A 20503-nucleotide genomic window follows, 5' to 3' on the forward strand; every position below is an offset into this window, starting at 1 on the left:
ACTGGAAAAGATAGGTACAAGCAACACCCTGCCACTTCTGGGCATGAGTTGGGCTCAGCACAGGAGCATGCCGAGTTTAAAGTGCAATTTTGCGGGGGGGGGGGGGAGGAGGGGAGAGGGATTCCACATCTGTAAGCAGCTTTAGGTTATAAAACTATATAGTAGTTTCATCACTAAATGTAAACTACCTGGTAAAATCACAGAAGGTGTTAGAGACAAAAGTTTGATATAAGCAGAGCCAGGAACAGAAAGGTCCACCTCCTTTTCTTCATCCTCTTCAGTCTCATCCATCTCTTCTGGCTGATCAACTTCTGGTCTTGCCTAAGTGATGTCAAACACACTGAATATTAAAAAACATCAATAAAATACTAGGAGAAATAAATCTCACTTGAAATCCATATACAACTTGATGGTCCAGAATAATGAAGAACCTTTTAGTTCAAACAACTAGTCTTTAAGCTGAGAAGGTAAACAACTGTCTTCTATCAGACCAAAGTGCAGAACAGATTTGCAAAAGTACTGAGACTCATGGATCTGAACTACCATTTGTGGTAAAACCTAATCAATAAATTTAGGAACAGAATGGTAACACTCTTCATTCTAGTGAGTCTTGGATTTAATTTTTAGTCTGATTTCTTTGTAACAACACAGGGAAAGGATCTATTTTACATTAGAATTCAACCTGTAAAGCACCTTCTGAAAGGAGAAGGCTCACAGGAATGTCTTCTTTTCGGTACATTGAAGACTGCAGTTTTTAGTGGATCATACTTTTAAATAAACAAATGGATTCTCTTTCTGATGTAAAGGGCAGTACACAAAGTTCAGTAATCACTATATGCCAGCACACGATTATTTATTACTCTATCAGTGGTTAGAGGTTTACCCTTAATCAGTCTCTTCGCTTTTCAGATAAAAAACAAATTTTGTTTATACCTGAGTTTCCACTACACATTGTAAGTTTCCATAAAGTATGGATTTTAATTTTAAAGGTATTTATATTTTAAAATCTTTTCATAATGCACAGTTGTAGCACCCATATGGAGGCAATTTTGCAATACTGCAGGAAATCAAAACATACAGAAGTACTTAGCAAAGCCATAATGTAGCAGTGATTACCCATTATTGTCCACTCTGTCTCTCACAAGGTTATTTAAAAAAATAACTCAGAGAAATTACCTGATGTGGCGCTCTGTATTCTTCCATCCCATAAAGGTACGGATTTACATTTTTGAGGAAGAAATTTAAGAGGAAACAGTTCTCTATACATGAATCAAACAACTAACATCACATTCTTTTTACCTAGCCTTCCCCAAAAAGGAGGCAAAGTACCATATATCTTGAAATTTAGGAACACAGAAGCACACAAGATAGCACCAGTATTCAAAACAAGCATAAGGTATCTAAGAGGCAAATTAGTTTCCCAGCAGAAACATTAAGCAGTGGACCATCCTCTGAGAGACAACCCTCCAGAGTTGATGTCCATAACTACGCCCAGACAAATCAAAACCCACTCCCAAACACTTTCAGGAGCTATAAATCAATGACCCATGCTCACCAAAACAGGCCATCAATTCAATTATAACAGTTACCTTCTCTCTGACTGATTATGCATCACTGAAGTTGGGACTTTAACTCTCTTAGGAGCTAATGTGGCTCATTCTTCCTCAGGTTGATCCCATCTACCTAGCAAGTATTTCCCACCTTGTGTGCGGTCTAGCCCTTTACTTTTCTGTTTCATTTCTGAGAAGGTGCACCTATTCTTGCTCTGAAGTATTTATTGTATTTACCAGAATCCAAGACAAGGGTCCCCCTGCCCCATTCAACATCAGGAAAAAAAGCCTCAACTTGAACTTTAGTACCAGGCCAGGGCAGCCAGCTCCTGCAGCTCTGGCCCTAACCCTGGCCCTGGCCTCAACCCAGGCCCAGGACAGGAACCATTACTGCTGCCTGGGGTGAGCAGCCACGGAGACAGAAGCATCTGCCCAAAGTCCCATCTTCCTCTTATACTACTTTCCCTTTATCTGAGACTGATTGCCTCTCAAGTCAGCCCCACCCCCTCTGTTCTCCCAATTATGGCCTTACGAGCATTAACTGTAGCCTTCAGCCTCCCAATAGCCACCACCATGCCTCACAGGTTTTACTCAGTTTCCTTTCCTTGAATCACTCCACTCAAGCCAGCCCTGCTGTCCAGGCTTCAGGTCTCCTCAGCCTTAGCCCTCTTCTTCTGGTTGTAGCCTTCAGACTTTGCCCACTAACTTGAGTCTCAGTTTCTCAGCCACAGCCCTCCTGGAATCCCTGCCCCTTGCCAGGGCTCCAGCTGCAGAGTGCCTAGGCATCCTATTGTGTGGCCTCCAAACACCCTTCTCAACCACTTCCAAACCACTGGTCAAACTCAGTATATTCCTAGCAAAAGCTCTAACTCAAAATACATTATGCTGAGTGAACAAAAATAACTTTCAACAAAATTTTAACCCATCTAGGCACACTCCCCCACTGCAGATGGAAGACTTCTCTGCCCTCTGATAGAGTCCCTTCTGTTTCTCTTCTGGGCCACAGCTGACTCACTCAGCCATAGAACTCCTTCCTCCCTGCCACTCCAGGTCAGTGTGCCCCTGCTTTCCTGGCCCAGCCCCACCCTCACCAGTCATCTGGGCCCTGATAGGCAGCTCTGACACATGGGTTTTTTCATTATCCCTTTAACATCTTTGCCTCTAGCCATCTCTGCCAAAGGTAGGCCTGGACCATTTGCAGCTCCTGCATCAGTTAACAGTCTGGAACTCAGTTTTAGCCCAGAGCTCAATTTCAGTGCAGCATCTGATGAAGCAGTTTGTTGGAGTACATCTGCCATGGTTTTCTTCTTCCCCTGATCAGGGTTCTTTTCTCTATAGGGTCCAGGGCTAAGGCCTCTTACTGTGCTCTTTAGCAGAACTTCCCCTGTTCAAGTCCTTACCCCTCTGGGCCACAAAAGTTCTGCTCTTAAAAAGGTGCCATGTCATCTTCTCCTGCCCATCAGCCCCTTCTCCATAACAGGGCTTTGGTCCCCTGTTACATACCTGTTCAGGAAGATGAAGGATGGTGTGTTCCTCAGAACCAAATTCAGACAGAGATTTATACGCTGAAATTGCTACAACAGGATCCTAGGAGACAATAATATCAAAAGCAAAGCAAACATTAGCTGCAAAATGGGACACTCTGGCTTATCCATTAATGCCAAATGAGATTATCCACTAGCAGCTGAGTGTCAAATTCTTCTGTGACTTTCTTTTTTAATGTGTAATGAAATCTCCCAGGAAGCAAAGCCCTAATTATTTTCTTTAGATAGTAACGTACAACTGGGGAAGATCTACTATCAAAACTAACATCCATATAGGCATCCTCAACTGCAAAGGGTAAAATTAATGAAAACTGACTCATCCTCTCACTGTACAGAGTGCCACGGAAACTGTGATAATTAACACTGCCACCACCAAATTTCCAGATCTGTGGTAAGCCTTGTGGGCCAGGTGATGTGGCCCCATGGACAGAATCCAGCCTGCAGGCCATACCTTGGTCTACACTGAAGATGCTTCTGTTACCTTGTGCTGTACTTGCCTGCACTATATTCTTGTGCTGATGAGGAGCAGAAAAGATATATAAGGTTCTAAATCTCACACCCCTAACAGGCACCAAGCTCAGTCAGTGGAGGGGTGGGGGGGGGGGGAAGAGTCAGTCAGTAGGATTGACAAGAAAGAAAATATATCAGAAAATAGGTACCTGACACTGACAGTAATATTTTCAGAGGGAGAGGAAAGTACCTTTAACATATAAAACTGAACATTCTAACATTTTCTGATCCTTCACTTACCTTGTTCTGAGTATGACTCCAAAGGAAGCTGACAACTTGAACTTTAAATTTCTATAAAATTAACAACAAAAAAACCCAACAAAAACAAACAAAAAACAACTTTAATTTCAAGTAACAGACAAATTTAAAGCATGCAAAGGATCAGGGATATTACATATTTTTCAGAGCAACACTTGCATACTAGAGCTGTGCAAAATTTCAATGGACATTCTGTTTCAAAGGTGTTTTGATGCGTTTCAAGCTTGAAACACCGAAACCAAATCAAAACGCAAAGCTTTGAAACAGCTTTGAAGTGAAATGAGGGCATGTGAAATGTTTTGAAAATTTTGAACAGTTTCGAGTTTCAAAGCTGGGCTTGCAGGGAAATACAAACTAAGGAGAGGAGGGGGAAAGAACTGCTCTGAAATTGACATGTATTGCTGGACACTGACTGTGATCCTTCCCTGACGTCCCTTCCAATGCCAGCGCACTGGCGGAGGAATGGAGAAGAAGCATAAAAGCATTGCTTGAAATGAGCTGTCAGCTGTGTCTTTGTAAGCTTACTGAGCTGTCCTCCAGCACCATCAGGAGCATCAGGAAGGCTCTCACTTCCTACTTGCTAGTCTGTTCTGAGCAAATGTGATCCAATTCTTTCCAAAATACCCCAATACCCTTTCCTGATCTGTTCCTTTCAATTTATTCCTCCCCCTTAAATCATCCTTTTGTTTTTGTTATTCTCTGTAATTCTTTCGCCACAAAAGAAATCTATGTTTTCCCTGGCAGTCTGCATTGACTGTTCAGGAAAGCACAACATATATTACATAAATACACACATTACATTACAGAAACACACAGATTTTCCAGCACACCAAACATGAAGTGTGCTGAAAAAGCAGGTAGCCACTCTTCTGGCCAGGGTGGAAGAGGGGACAGAGAGAGAGCTCTAAGTTCCCTCCCGCCCCAAAACTTAAACGCAGCCTCTTTCCAACAACTAGCAGCCATGCCACTTCTGCTGCTAGTGGCACCAAGGAGATGGAAGCAGTGTCCGTATCCCCTCCAATAACACCTGCCATAATAACAACAAGCAGCACGAGCACCCCCATCTCCTTCACCCCAATTTCAATTCCCAAGCTGATCCTTCCAGTGCCAGAGGAGGAACTGGAGCTGGAGCTGGATCTGAGTGCCACAGCAAGGGAAATTCTGAGGAAGGAGGGGGAATCATCTGAGTTTGTGCTCCACACCCCCCAGGTTTACCCTACAGCCAGGTCTCCTTCCCCAAAAGGCACTTTGGAGGAAGCTGAGGTAGAGGTTGTGGAGGCAAGTGGCTCAGTTGAGTCTGCTCCTCCTGTTGCTGTGCCTCTGCCTGCTGAGGAGGAGGAAAAGGCAACAGCTGCACATGCACCCACACCCTAGAAGTGAGTGGGTAGTGTAGCCTGGAATCATTTTGAGCTGGCAGATAACTCCACATATGCTGCCTGCCTGCACTGCCGAGCCAAAACCAACTGGGGCAAGGGGGCAAAAAGCATGAGCATCATGAGCATCTCCGCAGACACCATGTCCTTGCCCTTCCTCAGCCTGACACCAGTGGCAGTGTGCTCAAAAAGAAGTCCCCGCTCTCTCTCCAAAGCCCAAGGAGGGGAATCATCCCCAAAGCAGAGGCAAGCCACCCTGGAACAGTGGAGGAAAAGTGGGCACACGGGGGGGAGGGGGGGAACGTTTCCAAGGTGAGCGATGTCACCCAGAGCATTAGGAAGGTGCTGGCTGTCGATGGCCAGCCCTTCTCCTTAGTTGAGCGGCCAGGGTTCAGGTGGCTCATGGCACTTGTGGCCCCACAAAGTGCCCACATGTGCCACCTTCAGCAAGATGCTGGTGCCCTCCCTGTATGAGGCACGCAGGGGGTACTTGAGGGAGGAGCTGTGCAAGGCAGGTCCACAGGTGGCCTTACATTTTACCTTGGACATCTGGAGCAGCCAAGGTGAAGATCATGCCTACCTCTCCCTCATAACCAGTCAGGTCATTGGTGGGCTTTCCTTCAAGCCGAGGTGATGGATAAGTCCCACATAGCAACAAAGATCATGGAGGCCATGAACCGCATGGTGCAGGGATGGCTCATTGGGCAAGGCGAGCTAACCCACGGGTTCATGGTCACCGACAATGGCTGCACCTCATAGTGAGGGACACCTGGCGGGGGGACAGGGCTGTTGCCCTCCTAAGCCAGGTGATCCCTGTAGTGACGGAACTTGAAAACAAAATGCAGAAGTTCCAAGGGATCAATGTTCTTGGCTGGGGCAGCCACTGTCACCAGAGGTGCAGGCACTAGTGAAGCAACTGAAGGAGGACATCAAGAAATGGCTAGATCTGTTGCGGTCCAGTATGGTTCACATGCTGGTGGCTGTGTGTGACACAAGGGTGGAGGGGAGCATATGCAGCAGCAAAACCCTGGATCACTGGACGGTGGTCCTGGTGAACAGAGAAGAGCACAGGTGAGGGGACATGGAAGAAGGGAATCCATTTTCTTGTGCCAACATGCCATCCACCAGCCAGTCTCTTCCTCCACTAAAGGTGCTTCCAATGTGGGCCAAGGGCATGGCTTCTATGGTCCAGAATCACCAGACCCCATCACGCAGGCAGTGCTCAGGCCTTGGTGGCTGCCTCTCTCTGCTGCGTGACCCCTTGGCCTGCTGGGCAAGCCGGAGCCAGACGTAGCTGGATCGGGCCACGGTTGCCTGGGAACACCTAACCTGTCCACCAACCAGTATTCCAAGTGCGTGGGTGTTCAGCATTGCTGGGGATGTTGTGACATCCCACCGCACCTCTTTGGATCCTGGTTAGGTGGAGCAGTCTATGTCCCTGAAGGTGAACTTCCTGCTGCTGGAGTTCCCCAAGCTCCACCTGCAGATGGAGTGACTGCCACCCTCTTCACTCTGTCCACATCCATTTTCTTTTGGTTTCTGGTTTCCGAATGATTTAATGCCCCACTCTCAGAGCTAGAAGCAGCACTCACTGCATCAACAGCCAGCATGGACGAACATGTCCCTGCTGAGCTCCCATGCCAGGATGAACTTCGAGGTATGGAATGGGGATATGGGAAAGGAAGAGGCCCTGGGTCCTGGGCATGACCTAAAACTGCACCCTGCCAGGGTTGGGAGAGCTAGTGGGACTGCCAGCAGTTTGTAAAAGTGTGAAAACCACTGTGAAAAGTGGTTTGTAAATTCCCTTCAAGGATCAGGCCTGAGAGATTGGAGACAGGGAGCTACGTGTTCTTGTCTTTGATAGATATTTGGTGCGTGCTCATTCTGGTACACAGTTGTTGCTTGGTACCTTCTATGTATTTTCCATTAAAGCATTTGGTGCCCCGATGGAGATATGTATTGTGAAGTTATCTCTGTACTGGAGATATTCTTGGCAGGTTTTGCATGTCTTGTCATGGCATGGTTTCGATCCATTAGGTGTGCTTTGGGCTGCAGGAAGTTGGCTTCTGGTGATGAGATTAGTGAGGTTCAGTGCTTGTTTTAATTTACAAACCACTTTTTGGAGACGAGCCTATGAACTGCTCTTGATCAACCTCGTAGGTACAGAAACTCATGGACTCAATACAGACATTGAAATTATGACACACTACAACCTGCCAAACATCTGACTCCCCAGGTACTTCTCCACTTTTACCTGCTACAGCCCCCTTCCCCGCTACCCCAACCTGTCCCTCACCCTCTGACGCCTCCTTTTCCATTTTCACTGACTGCCTTTCTTGCCTGCATTGTATGCCAGCCTCTGGCTTCTTTACTACTCTTTCCATCCAGGAAGAGCACACACACCGACTGCAGGTGCTTCCTCAGCCTGAATAAGTTCAACCCAAAAGGTTGCTAAGATATATTTCTCTAACTATTCCATTAGTCTACAAAAAGACATCAGATTGACCCAAAGAACCTTGTGTACCAGTGCCATATCTTTAGACCAACACGGATACAACCTTAATGGTCAGCTGACCGGAAGGAGGCAGGGCCCTGGGCACATCTAAGCCCCAGGGCTGGGGCTGGCAGGGAGAATTCTCTGGCAGCTGCTGGAGGAAAGGAAAGAAAGCCTCTGTAACAGTTTGGCTGCTTGAGATGCTAGTGTTAGTGCGCTGCTTACCTGCTGTTATTTAAAGTGGTGGACTGGGCTGAGGCTTTAGGGGAGGAGAGGTCTCATTGGAGCACACTACTGTCGTGTAGAGGCCCCAGCACCAGTGACAGCACAGCAACAGGGGCATAGAGTGCCCAGCAACAACAAAAGGTAGAGAGCTCATTACAAGGACGATATTGATATACTATCTGCAAGGCATGGGGCATGGTAAGGGATGGTTGGAACCACGCATCTAGCCCATAAGGCTTAGGGTGTCCCCTTGAGGCACCTAATTAAAGCGGGTCCTAGCAAGGGGTTCAAGAACCTACAAAGTTTAGTGGGGTCCATTAGGACTGTGACTGAGCCGAAACTCAAGGGCAGCCTCCCTATCTATTACCTTTTCCAACAAGATGTGGTGGCAGGTTAGAAGAAAAGGCACCCGCAGGGTGGAGCTGGCAGCGTCACATGACCCTGTGGGTATCACAGCCATCACTAGGGACCCTACTCCGTGACAAAGTGTAGTTTCCCAGAAACCCCCTGCACCTCTCTCCTTGACAGCTGGCAGGCTTCATGGCCTCAGAAGGGGCTAGCATCCCTGCTGTTTTCATCCAAATCAGGCACGAAATGACAAAGGTATAGGGATTTTTGTGATTCCCCATTATAGCCTATGGGCGAAATGCCAAAACGTATCGAAACAGCATTGAAACAGCAAAACAGTTTTGACAAATAGTTTTGGAATAGTGCTTCGAAACAGTGAAACGAAACACTGTTCCTTCAAAACAGAGAATCTGAAATCGAAATGAAACATTGCCATTTTGCACAGTCCTAGTATTGGATACCCCAGTGATTAGTCTAGTATAAATACCTTGATACTGTAGTACAAGTGACCGTCATTTATCTGGTTCAGTACACGCACATGCATAAGCACATGCACACACGGCAACTTCCCTCCTCCAGGGCTAGGTCTTGCAACACTGATGCACATGCTTAATGTTAAGCATACAAGTAGTCACAATGAATTCAGGATGTACAGGACTGAGGTTCAAATCTTTTAAAGTTTGTGGAAGGGAAGAGAGGCTGCATTCCAGCACAAGCACTTCAGTTAAATATGTTATCTCAACAGATTACAATTTCCAGAACCAGCCTTTGATTTCCAGCACTAGGAACTCAGATATGGTTTGAGGAATTCAAAACACTTCATTAGTACAAGAAAAAAAACAAACAAACTACAATGAAAGTAATAATAAAAGTATAATAAAAATATACCCTCTAACCATAACCAGACAAAGTGAGTATTTCAAAATAGAAAGAAAAAAAGTGTAAAAGGTTCTCTATGCTCTACCCAACTGTGCTTAAAATAAAGCATTGCCTATGGGGGAGAGAGATAAAAAAAGACAAAGAAGAAAGAGAAGAAATGAGACAGATTAAGGAGATGAGAGTTCCACAGTCTAGAAACCACAACAGCAGAGTCACCTGCTAACCTGAAACCTGAAGACAGAATTACTGCATTATGAAAGAAAAAAAGTAGCCAAAAGATCTGCTAAAAGCCTTAAGAGGGAATTAAAACACTACGGCTCAGTGGTTAAAACAACACAGGTGTCTTTCTGTATATTGCTGGTAGGTTGAAAATACATATCAAAAACACTTAATCTGGTAATCTGCTCCTGAATTCTGCTTGTGTGAAGGAGAAATTTCCCCTCCCTCCCCACAACTTTACAAATGAACTGCACCCACTATTGAAATTTCTTTCTTTTTAGGACTATAACAGTGAAATAGCTTGACATATCTACATGGCAGAATCAAAGCATGGCTTTCAGGCTTAAAGATTGAGCCAGCATAATTTGCAGGGCAAGAGATATATGTTTGAAAAACATCAGCACATTCAGCTATCTATCTAGGGCACCTATCATATTGGTATTCAAATGCTGATTATACTGCATCCCATATCCAACCACAGGGACAGAGTTTGAATTACACTCCAGCTCTTTGGGAAGGTTCTGTGCTTGAGCTGCTTAGAAAGGTGTGGGGTAGTCTGGGACTCTCCTCTCTTATAAGAGGGCTTATGGGGGCTCTTGTTTCTTAAAAGGGGGCTCAGACCCCCCAACCCCGTATTTCAAACCCTGCACGGAATCTTGGTGGCATCCTGCTCCTCCCCACGTGCTTCATGTCAGAAAAGGAAGCAATGAACAGAGTGCACATATGCATCTTCTTTCTCCACATCCCACTTTTTTCCTGGGAGAAAGAGAAGAAAATAGACAAAGCCAAGCCACCCCTTGCTCCTCAATCTGTAGTGACCATGGAAGTGAAAACAAAAGCCATGTCAGTTGTCTGCCTGTCCAAAGGAAACGGCTTCCAACTCCAGTCACTCAATGAAAAAGGGAAAAAAGAGGGCACCCAAAATCCACCTCAACTTTGGGAAAAAGAGAGCATCCAAAAACTGCAGAATTATTTGTAATAAGAGAAGAGTATCTTTTCCCATATGCCCAGGGTTCTTGAGATATGAAGCCTATTGCCAACACTGCAGCTGTGGGAGGTGAATAGGCATGTTCTTACCTGAACTCACAGGATCAAGTAGTTAAGGCATATAAAAGCACCTTGAAAATACCGTGCAACTGTAAGGGTCGCATGAACTGTTACAATCAGACTAGAGATGTCTCTAAAACGAGGTAACACATTTAAAACTCACATGCATAAATATCCACTTCAGACCTAAGAGACATACCTCATAGTCATTTGTGTTCACCGTTAATGAGGGAACCAGGGCAAACAGTTCGTTCAGTGTTTTTAAAATGAGCGGACGCCTGTCACAACTCAGCTTTGGCGAAAGCGCATTCCATGTAGAACGAATACAAACGACCTGGAAGGAAAATGAGAGGTATCACTAGAATGGAAGAGCCCGACCTGCATGGCAGGTTGTTGATCTGGAGCACTTTCCTGTTTCTCTGCTCTGAAGCAACAAATTAATACAGGGCACATTAAAGAAGAATGTGAACATGAAAAATTCCCTTATATTAACAGCCTGACAGCACACAAAGGAATGTCATAACAATAAATGGCATTTCTCCAGATAAAGCAGCTGCTTCACTGTTCCAAATGAAGTAACTTTATAGAAAGAAAGAACACAAAAAACCCTTCTATTTTCCAGATCCTCACTTGGTCAGGAGGAAGAGGTACGTGTGGAAAACTACATCCAGTTTTGGGAACCACAGACTTACAAAACAATTATGGGTCTAGGAAACTTGATTTATGAGGAAAGGGAAGAAGTAAATTTGTTTAGCCCGTAGAAGAGAAGACTGAGGGAATCTGGTTTTCACATTCCTGAACGGGGTTTATATGGAGGATGGAGAAAAATTGTGGCTGCATGGGACAGGACAAGGAGTAATGGTCTTAAAATTGCAGCAAGAGAAATTTAGGCTGAATATTACTAAGATCTTTTTCACTATGTCAATGGTAAAGTACTAGCATAGGTGACCCCCCAAAATTGCAGAATCTCCACCCTTAGATGTTTTTAAGAGCAGGTTAGACAGGCACTTACTTGTCTATGTTGATTTCGGTAGAAGTGATCCTACCTTGAACAAGGGGACTGAATAAATTACACTACTTTATTTGTTTAAAGTAGTTTTAAAAAAACAAACTGCAATGGGACTGCAGCAGGATGAGAGCATGAGTAGCCGCACTCCATGGAAGCTGTGCAGAACAAAATGCACATAACCCCACCAAATCTCTTAGCAAATTTCCAGGGAAGAGAAAAAAAATAAAGAGCAAGCTGCTGGGCCTAATACCTTTAAAGCAATCAACCAAACCAACCACTCACACATACAGAAATGTCAAGGTGAGAAACTTAAAAAAACAAAATCCCCCCAAAAACAAAGCTTCTTTCATTCATACCTAGCAACAAACAGATCAACTTCCCACCACCAACTTCACTGCAATGGAGATCATTCCAACAGGTCATGTCTGGGAAACAACAATTCTGACTATTTTATGAAACATTACCAACCACGCTTCTATTCTCACATAATCAAAAAGCATGAGTCTGGCCCTGCACTGTGATGCAGCTAGCTTAAAAATCAGGTTTGTTTTTGTTCTTTTTCTTTTTCAGTACATCTGGGGTTCTACTTAGTTGTGGGGGGGAGGTTGGGGCGGGGGGGGGTTTCTGAGTCCTTATGATACAATAGTTTTACTTTTTTAAACTTCTTCTATGATTAGCCATGAGGGTAGAAACTCATTCTGCATTTGAATCTCAGCATCCATTTAAATAAAATCTCTTCATTCCAGTCACTGAGACCTAAAGCACCAAACATTCTAAGAGTTGGGTGCCATGTCAGGTAAAGAACATAATCTTTAATGGAAAAAAGATGCCAATTCAGTAACTAACCCAGGGGCCTGATATGGCAATGAAGGTAAGTACCTCTAAAAGTTAGTGTAAAGTTCCTCTGCAAGGTCCTGTGTGCTTTCAGAATCCTAGGGATAAATGTTAGATCTTTTAACAAATGATTAGAAATCAACAAAAACAAGTTACTCCTGCCCCAGTCTTTACGTTCTGCAGATAAAAAAGAGAAAGTTCTGAAAATTACATTGTATTCTGAAAGTTAAGAATGCAAGCCATTTCTTCAGAAAAAGAAGGAAAACAAAGTTTTATGCCTGATAGTAGCTGACAGTCAAGCCCAGGCAAAATTATGTCACCTGAGAGATAAAACTAAGATGTTTCTTCCAGTTTGTTTTTTTAGACTGGAATGGAATTATTGCTGTCAGAGCACTATGTTTATCTTCCTTCCGTTCATGCCTCTCAAATTTACTATTTCACAATCAAAATGTTGACTTTTTTTGCCTCTTGAGGGTTACAAAAAAGAAATCCAATAAAAACAAAAAGTGAAGGTGCTGTTAGAAATATTTGTAACAGCCACTATATTACAAAACATCATGAGAATATTAACTCTATTTATCAAGTAAGTAGATTGTGAAATCTCATGGCAAGTGTTCGAAAGGTTGATTCTGGAAGCTTTTAATAATTCACTTCAAATGCATATAGACTCACATTCAAATGATATATAACTTTATGCTTAATATTAATGAGCATTATATGCATGTGCTCAAAATTATGAATGTATTTAAATCCTTGCTGCACCAGGTCTTCACTAAAAGTAGTCAATTGACTATCAAGCTGCTGAGCAGTCTAACACTAAGAGGCAGGGCACAGTACACATTCTCAACATTAATCTGCGCAGCAAAAACAAAATGCTTAACATTCAGAAGATGTTAGTAAAAGCAAGAACTTGAGTAAGGAACTGGGAATTAGCTCCCCCCACTGAAGAAACACAGGCAAAAATGAAGACGTCCATTGTAATCTTTCTACTAATGTAACGAGACAAAGATCTTTTGTGATATCTTTTAGTGGGCCAACTGTATTGTTGGGAAAACTGCTGGGCAAGCTTTTGGGACCTGGGAAACTGTTAAAAATAGACATTTACCTCAATGAACATGAGCCTGCAATGCGATGCTGCGGCTAGTAAAGCGACCAAAATGCTGGCTTGCATCCATAGATGCTTCTCGAGCAAATCCCGGGACGTCATTCTTCCCTTGTACTCGGCCTTGGTGAGGCCGCAGCTGGAGTACTGCGTCCAGTTTTGGGCTCCACGATTCAAAAAGGATGTGGAGAAGCTTGAGAGAGTCCAGAGGAGAGCCACGCGCATGATCAGAGGTCAGGAAAACAGATCTTACGATGACAGGCTGAGAGCCATGGGACTCTTTAGCCTGGAAAAGCGTACGCTCAGGGGGGATCTGATGGCCACCTATAAGTTTATCAGGGGTGACCACCAGGATCTGGGGGAACGTCTGTTCACCAGAGCACCCCAAGGGATGACGAGGTCGAACGGTCACAAACTCCTGCAAGACCGTTTCAGGCTGGACATAAGGAAGAATTTCTTTACTGTCCGAGCCCCCAAGGTCTGCAACAGTCTGCCAGCGGAGGTGGTTCAAGCACCTACATTGAACACCTTCAAGAGTAAATTGGATGCTTATCTTGCTGGGATCCTATGACCCCAGCGGACTTCCTGCCCTTTGGGCAGGGGGCTGGACTCGATGATCTCCCGAGGTCCCTTCCAGCCCTAATGTCTATGAAATCTATGAATTTTTTTTTCCTTTCCTTTTTTTTTTTTTTTAAAATCAGGAAATTATATTTTGTTCAAAAAAGTTTCAACAAAACAATTTAACCAGCTTTTGATTTGAGTGCTGTTTTGGAAATTAATTTCCTGTCACAGCATTTCATATACAATTTTCCCAACAAGGCCTTGTTGCTATGAAACACGTACACATTCACGGAGTAAAACATCCAAATTTGAACATTTTTTTCCCAGTAAAAATGTAACAAGTAAGGGTGATTTTAAGAGATCTTGCAAAGACATTTGTAAAGCTCTTAGTTACAAAAATTCATGAACATGGGATTCTAATTTGAAACTTCAGCTAGAGAAGTACCAAACTCATGCACAATGTCATGATACATCACCATTTGTTAAGGAAAGGAGTGAGAAAAGTGCAGGTGCAAGTAACAAGCCAGGAAACAGCTCATAAAGCATATTTATTAAAACTTACTTGATATAAAGAATGAGATGCATTTCTTAAAAAAGGAAGTTAAATGACCGTGGGAAAAAAAAGACATGTCTCCTAGCTTCCAATCCACGGGCAGCTCTATGTATGGCTTTGTACTTACAGAGAGATTCAATTAGCTCCTCAACTATTTGCCAACAAATCTTGATACTTAAAAAATCTTCTTCTAGAAGCCCAGGAAAGTTTTTTTTTCTCCTCAACTTAAGCTTACTCCAACAAATGGAGAATTATGGTATGTCTGAAGTCCAGACCTCTCTCATCTTTTCCTAACAAGATCTAGAAAAATGCTTTCACAATTAAAGGCCTAACGTGACTGGTGGCAACATTTTGCTGCTCTAAGCCCATGTTGATAATTAAGTGTGGTACTCAGATCCCAGGCAAATTAACATATAATTTTATAGTTAAAGAGGAAGAGGGGTTTTGCATATAACAGAATAGGACACTGGGAAGGAAGCATTAAGGCTATTTCATTTGAGACCCTCACTAAACTTTCCTATGCTTTAGTTTTTCCCACATGGAAAATGAAATAATCCTTAACTCACAGAGTTGTTATCCAGCTTAATTAAATGTTTACAAAAACAAATTTGATGGAAAGCACTCCTGAAGTGAAAAAGTGTTACTGTTTTGTAGTCACTTAGGAGTAAGTGCATAATTGTTTTTAAGTGCTGCAAGTGGATGCAGCACTTTACAGAGGAACTAAATACAGAACATAGAGAGCTGCAAGGGATGGCATATAAATTAAGTGACTGGTACCATTCCACTTAACCCGAAGGTTCTTGATGTTCAGCTTGGTTTCCAGTGCTAAAACACAAATCAGAGAAAAAGACTCAAATCTTAGGCAACTGAATATTCACTTATTCAGGGTCAAATAAATGATCTGGTTACAAATGTAAGTACTTCCACCAAGGTCTTTACAAGCAGCAATTCTCTCTCGTGCAAACCTATAATATCTGTCACATGACAGAAACAGATTATTTCAGCTTCTTTATACAGTGGTAGACTGGAACAATGCTAACTGAACTTTGGTCTCTACTTGTTGGGCTTCTGCTTGAAAGGAGTCTGAAAATAATTTGCATATTTGTACATCCCTTGGAAATTCTTTGAACTGGTGATCAAACAAAACTTAAAGCTCCCCTCCCCCCATTATACGCATGACACTGGGAATATTTCTTGAGCATCTATTTAGATCGTGGCAAAGATTATTCACTTGACCATGGCAATCCTTTCTAAGTCCCTCAACGTGCTCTCCCTTCTTAATCACATGGAACACACACTGCTTATTTTTGCATTCAAACCCCTTCACAGTCTCCCACAAAGGCACTTCATTGAGCTCCTTTAGATTCCTCTTTAAATAACACTTAGATATAATTTCTAATTTAGCACAGCTGCTGACATGCTACAAATGTCTTGGATCATACTAAGCAGTATCATCCATTGTCTCCTTATGCTCTGCCCATCTGTCAGTACCCATCTGATGCCTTAAGGTTCTCTGGAACAGTGACCATCTCTTCTCTCTGTACGAGTATAGAACATAGTATAATGGCCTTCTGGTGCAGGAAAAGGGTCTCCTAAGAGGCTACTACAAGGGCAGATCCTTAGGAGATGCAGTAGTGTGGATGCACCTCCCCTTTCTGATTCCACTGTGGCAGCAGCAGCCAGGGACTTGGTTTTTTAAGTCCCCAGAAAGGTAAATATCTCACACCTCCTTCCTTTCCTTCCTCAACAGCACATCCCCGCTCCCATTCCTTCCCACCCCTGCCTGCCATTGCTGCAGTTGTGGCTGTCCCCAACAGATCTGGGAGTGGGATGGGAAGGGCAGGCAACTCCAAGTTGCTCCTGCCACACTCCAGCCAAAATCAGAACAGCAATGGGTGGGTTCCTCCCCTCTACCTAAATTTTTTTTACCCGTCATAAAATCCTGGATCTTCCCATGAGCTACTACATACAAATAGTACTTGGTCACCAGGACTTCTGGCAGCAAACAGCAACTACCACCACCATGCCACAAAAGTGCATGCATATACATACTTCTGGTGATTCCATGTGAATACCACTACAGCAGCTGTACTGCCAGGGCAAAGAGTACTCTTTGGGAGGACACTGGCAGCTGAATGAACTGCTGAGCTAGCTTAATGGACTGCTGAACACACTCATATGCTCAGCCATGCCATAAAGACTAGACATAAAAAATAAATAAATAAATAAATAAAATCAGGCTTAGGCTGTTGAGTCCCTTGCAGGGTGCTAAACTCTACAGCGGTGACTGGTGATAAAAAGTTGCCCATTTTCCCCAGTGAGATTCTGCAGGTTCCTCAAGTTGCGTCAGGGAGCAATGTATTTTAATGAAGACATCAATAATTTCTCTGAAGTATCTGATAGAACCTCACAGAGCTCACTGCAGAGAATTCTACTCCTCAGATTTTGCTACCATATCTACACTATCCTGCTTGGATTAATTATCTGTTATTGCTAGTCATTCTTTAGGTCTCTGCTACAACAAGAGAGGATAAAAAAAGCAAGATGTTACAAAAAATTAAAAAGAAAACAAATTACAGAAGCTCATAAAAATAACGTCTGCTATAACACAGAGCAGCCAAATAAAAGTCTAAAGTATTAAGAGCTAAATTATGCTGCGATTGAAAGTCTAAACATTTTCTTTAAATCAATAAAATAAACATTACCAAAGTTTGCTTGTAATTATGTATAGAAAAAGCAAAAGGAGGCTCAGTCAACCGGGAGAATCAAATATCCATCAACGCTATGGAATGAACTGAAGGGACTTTTATGAACACATTCCATAAAGGGATTGAGTGTTCAGTTTAGTGATATTTATATTGAAAAATCAGCATGCTGAGTATCAAAAGTAATTGCTGAATTAAACAGTCACTTCAGTGACTGTGAAAACACTTTAGAGAGCAATTTCAAAACCTGTGAAGATGAAGCTTTTAGGAATGCCTATTGAGTTAAACCCATTTTAGAAATAGGCAAATCTGTGAATACATTTCTGTGGTACCTAATGTTGACAGCTACTGAAACTTAACCTGATTACATATTCAGTGAAAATGACACCCATTTGCCCCTGCTATTAAAAATACCATTTCTCAAGAATTAGAAAGACCAATACTCCTTCAGTGTTCACAAAAACACACACATCTTCTAAAATCTGAAGAGATTATAACTTTAAAAAAAAAGTAATAAGCTGGTCACTTGGAGATATGATGCATCTTGATTTATCATGACAGGAAACAAATTAAATAAAACAAATCTACACTATTGTAGAGTTTGATCAAATACTGTGTTCAGGAAAAGTACAAAGGAAGTAAAGTGTAGCAAAGGGCACTTTCATGACTCATGACTTAAGAATCATTTAAACCCTCCAGCTTCAGATATCCAACTGGTAAACCATCACAGCTTCAAGTGTAGCTCCCATATGTTACACATGCATGTATAGTCACAGATCATATGCAATGACCAGATGCAAGCTACTTAGACTTTGTGTTTAAACTTCCAACATCAATATAGCTACCAGAATAAATGATGACATGACAGAATGCATTATATTTTATTGTAGGAAAATATCCATTGTGAAAAGATTGAAGGTGTGGGGAGAAGGATGGCATGTTTTCTGGGCTCCATAGCACAAATGTACTTAAAAGCACAACTCAGAAACCTAAAGGATACTTTAAATTTCATGGATATTCTTCTACTGTTTACATATCCTAAGACGGGAGTGTCAAAGATATGGCCTGTGGGCCAGATCCAGCCCACCAAGCCACACATCTGACTCACAGGCTGTATACAGTGCCTACTCCAGCTCATGTCCAGAGCTGCAGAGTGGCCACCAAATACAGCATAGCCCTAAAGTAGTCACTCTGGGGCCATGTTGAATGCAGCAGCAGCTCTGAAGTGGCTGGAGCAGGATCGGGCAACATATTGCACCCACCCACTCTGCTCCACGACAAGTTCGGGAATGCAGGGCAGATCTGGGGGTCTGTTCCAACCTGCAGACCTGCCTTACCCCACTTGTCTAGTCCAGGAGGCTGGATGAGTTTGACATCCCTGTCCTAGGGGGAATGGTGAGAAAGAGCTAGAATGGGGGAAATTAAGTTACATCTGTCATTACCCTACCGTCAAAGAGGTTCTATGTTACTGTTTATGAAAAGTAGTTAACAAAAACTGAAATACAGTTGCCCCCTATCATTTAGCATTTGAGGTAAAAGTTCTAGAAGGGAAATTTAGCCTACAGCAGTTAAGGCCTTCAGGATCTAATGCACAGAAGTTTGGGTTCTGTGTCAGTATCCCAACACATAATAGAAAAAGTGAGATTTAATCAATTTTGAGTGATGCTGAAATTTGTAATCTAGATCTCAAAGCTGGATGGCATCTTATATTCAAATTTAAGTTCCAAATACAAAGCTGTCTACCATGATAAAAATATGTCTACCATGAGCTGCATTTCAAATCTACACTCAATGCACACCAAGAGAGCAGACAGAAGGCAAGTCTCACCACATACGATGTTTTGTCCATGGCATTAATTCTTGAACCTATCTTGTATCTTGGATTGTGTCATGTGTAGCACAATCCAAACTGGCCCACGGGCCTGCATGCTGGCTGGGACTAGCGCGTGCTGCATGTGGCGTGCGAGACTGGAGCTGACACACACAGACTAGCCCCATGGTTCTCATCCAGCCCTTTGGGGTTGGACACTGTGACAGGACGGGAACCTCGGGGTTGCCGTGCTCCCCCTTTAGTTACCCTCTATACTGTGCCAAGCTGCCTATCCATACCTCGCTATATCATATATTGGTCTTATGTGTATGATAGGGAGGCTCCCTTTAGTCTTCTTGGCCCAGTTCTCCTGTCCTAGACTGGCCCCGTTTTCTGGAATGGGGTTCAGATGCACCCCAGCCTTATGGGCTCTGCGTGGCTCCAACCACCCCTGTACCACATGCCCCAAGCCTCGCGGATATACCAGACGTTCTTTAGTCTTACTGGATGCTTTCTTGCTGCCCACCCCCTGGGGCTGGGGCTCCCACACTGTCATGGTTCCCCCATCCCCTTCTCCATCCCCTTATAGCTTCACCCGGTCCTCCGGTAGACAACAGCAAACAATAACACAAAGCTAAACCGCAAAGCTAACCTCCTTTGAGTCGCACTCCGCGGGTGCTCCATCCTTCACCAGCATAACAGGCTGCTCACGTTCAGGCCTTTCCCCTTTGCTTAGTTAGGCAGCACTCCTCCTTAGCTGCCAGCCAAGACCCCCTCTCTCAGCCTCCAGACTGTGCTTTATAGGAGTCAGCCCTGCCCCTTCCGGTCAGCTGACTCCACAGGTGTGGGCCCCTAGCTCCTCCCGGTTGCCCTGGCAACTGGCACCTGGTGGCCGTTCCTGCTCTTCAAGTAGCAAGCACCTTAGTGGCCTGCTACAGACACCCTTGTTTTAACATAAATGTACTGTAGTAAAAGATCCTACAATATGAATTACAGACCTCCACACCAGGGGGATGGGTTAAGAATTCTTGGGACCTGGCTGTCATGAGTGACCTAAACTTCTCAGACATCTGCTGGGAGGAACAAGTGGCCAGGTCTTCCCCTTTCACATAAGTTTCCAACCTGCTTACAGGACCTTCACCTATCACAGGAAGTAAATGTTTCCACTAGGGGAAATGCCTTACTAGACTTGGTGCTGGCCACAGTTGATGACTTGGTGGGGGATCTGCAGGTACAAGGTAACCTAGGGGATAGTGACCAGCTATTAATAGAGTTTCCTACCTGGCAAAAGTCTGGGAGGATAACTAGTAAGGCTGAAGTGACAGACTTCAGGAAGGCCAACTTCAACAAACTCAGGAGATTAGTTAGGGAGGGACTGACAGGAAAAAGCATCAGAGAGATGGGAGTCCAAGAAGGGTGGGCATTTCTCAAGGGTCTGATTCTGCAGGCACAGAAAGGGCCCATCCCAATACACATAAAGGG

The 20503-nt window shown here is 43.6% G+C and overlaps 1 protein-coding gene across 4 annotated transcripts in view; it reads right to left on the minus strand.

Moving 5' to 3' along the window:
• The window catches only part of FOCAD (focadhesin), a 257789-nt gene that overhangs the window by 85103 nt on the left and 152183 nt on the right, over positions 1–20503 (minus strand). For 3 of the 4 annotated variants that reach the window (XM_090038791.1, XM_090038793.1, XM_090038790.1), the window contains 4 exons: positions 10647–10781; positions 3845–3895; positions 3054–3137; positions 189–321 (listed from right to left, as the gene is read on the minus strand). In XM_090038791.1, the coding sequence (XP_089894917.1) occupies positions 189–321; positions 3054–3137; positions 3845–3895; positions 10647–10781 (403 nt within the window). The remainder of the gene's footprint in view (positions 1–188; positions 322–3053; positions 3138–3844; positions 3896–10646; positions 10782–20503) is intronic. The other variant, XM_090038792.1, reaches the window with a different exon arrangement.

The sequence above is a fragment of the Crocodylus siamensis genome, chromosome 3 (assembly GCF_052110815.1).
Source record: "Crocodylus siamensis isolate JL-2025a chromosome 3, ASM5211081v1, whole genome shotgun sequence".
Taxonomy (NCBI): domain Eukaryota; kingdom Metazoa; phylum Chordata; order Crocodylia; family Crocodylidae; genus Crocodylus; species Crocodylus siamensis.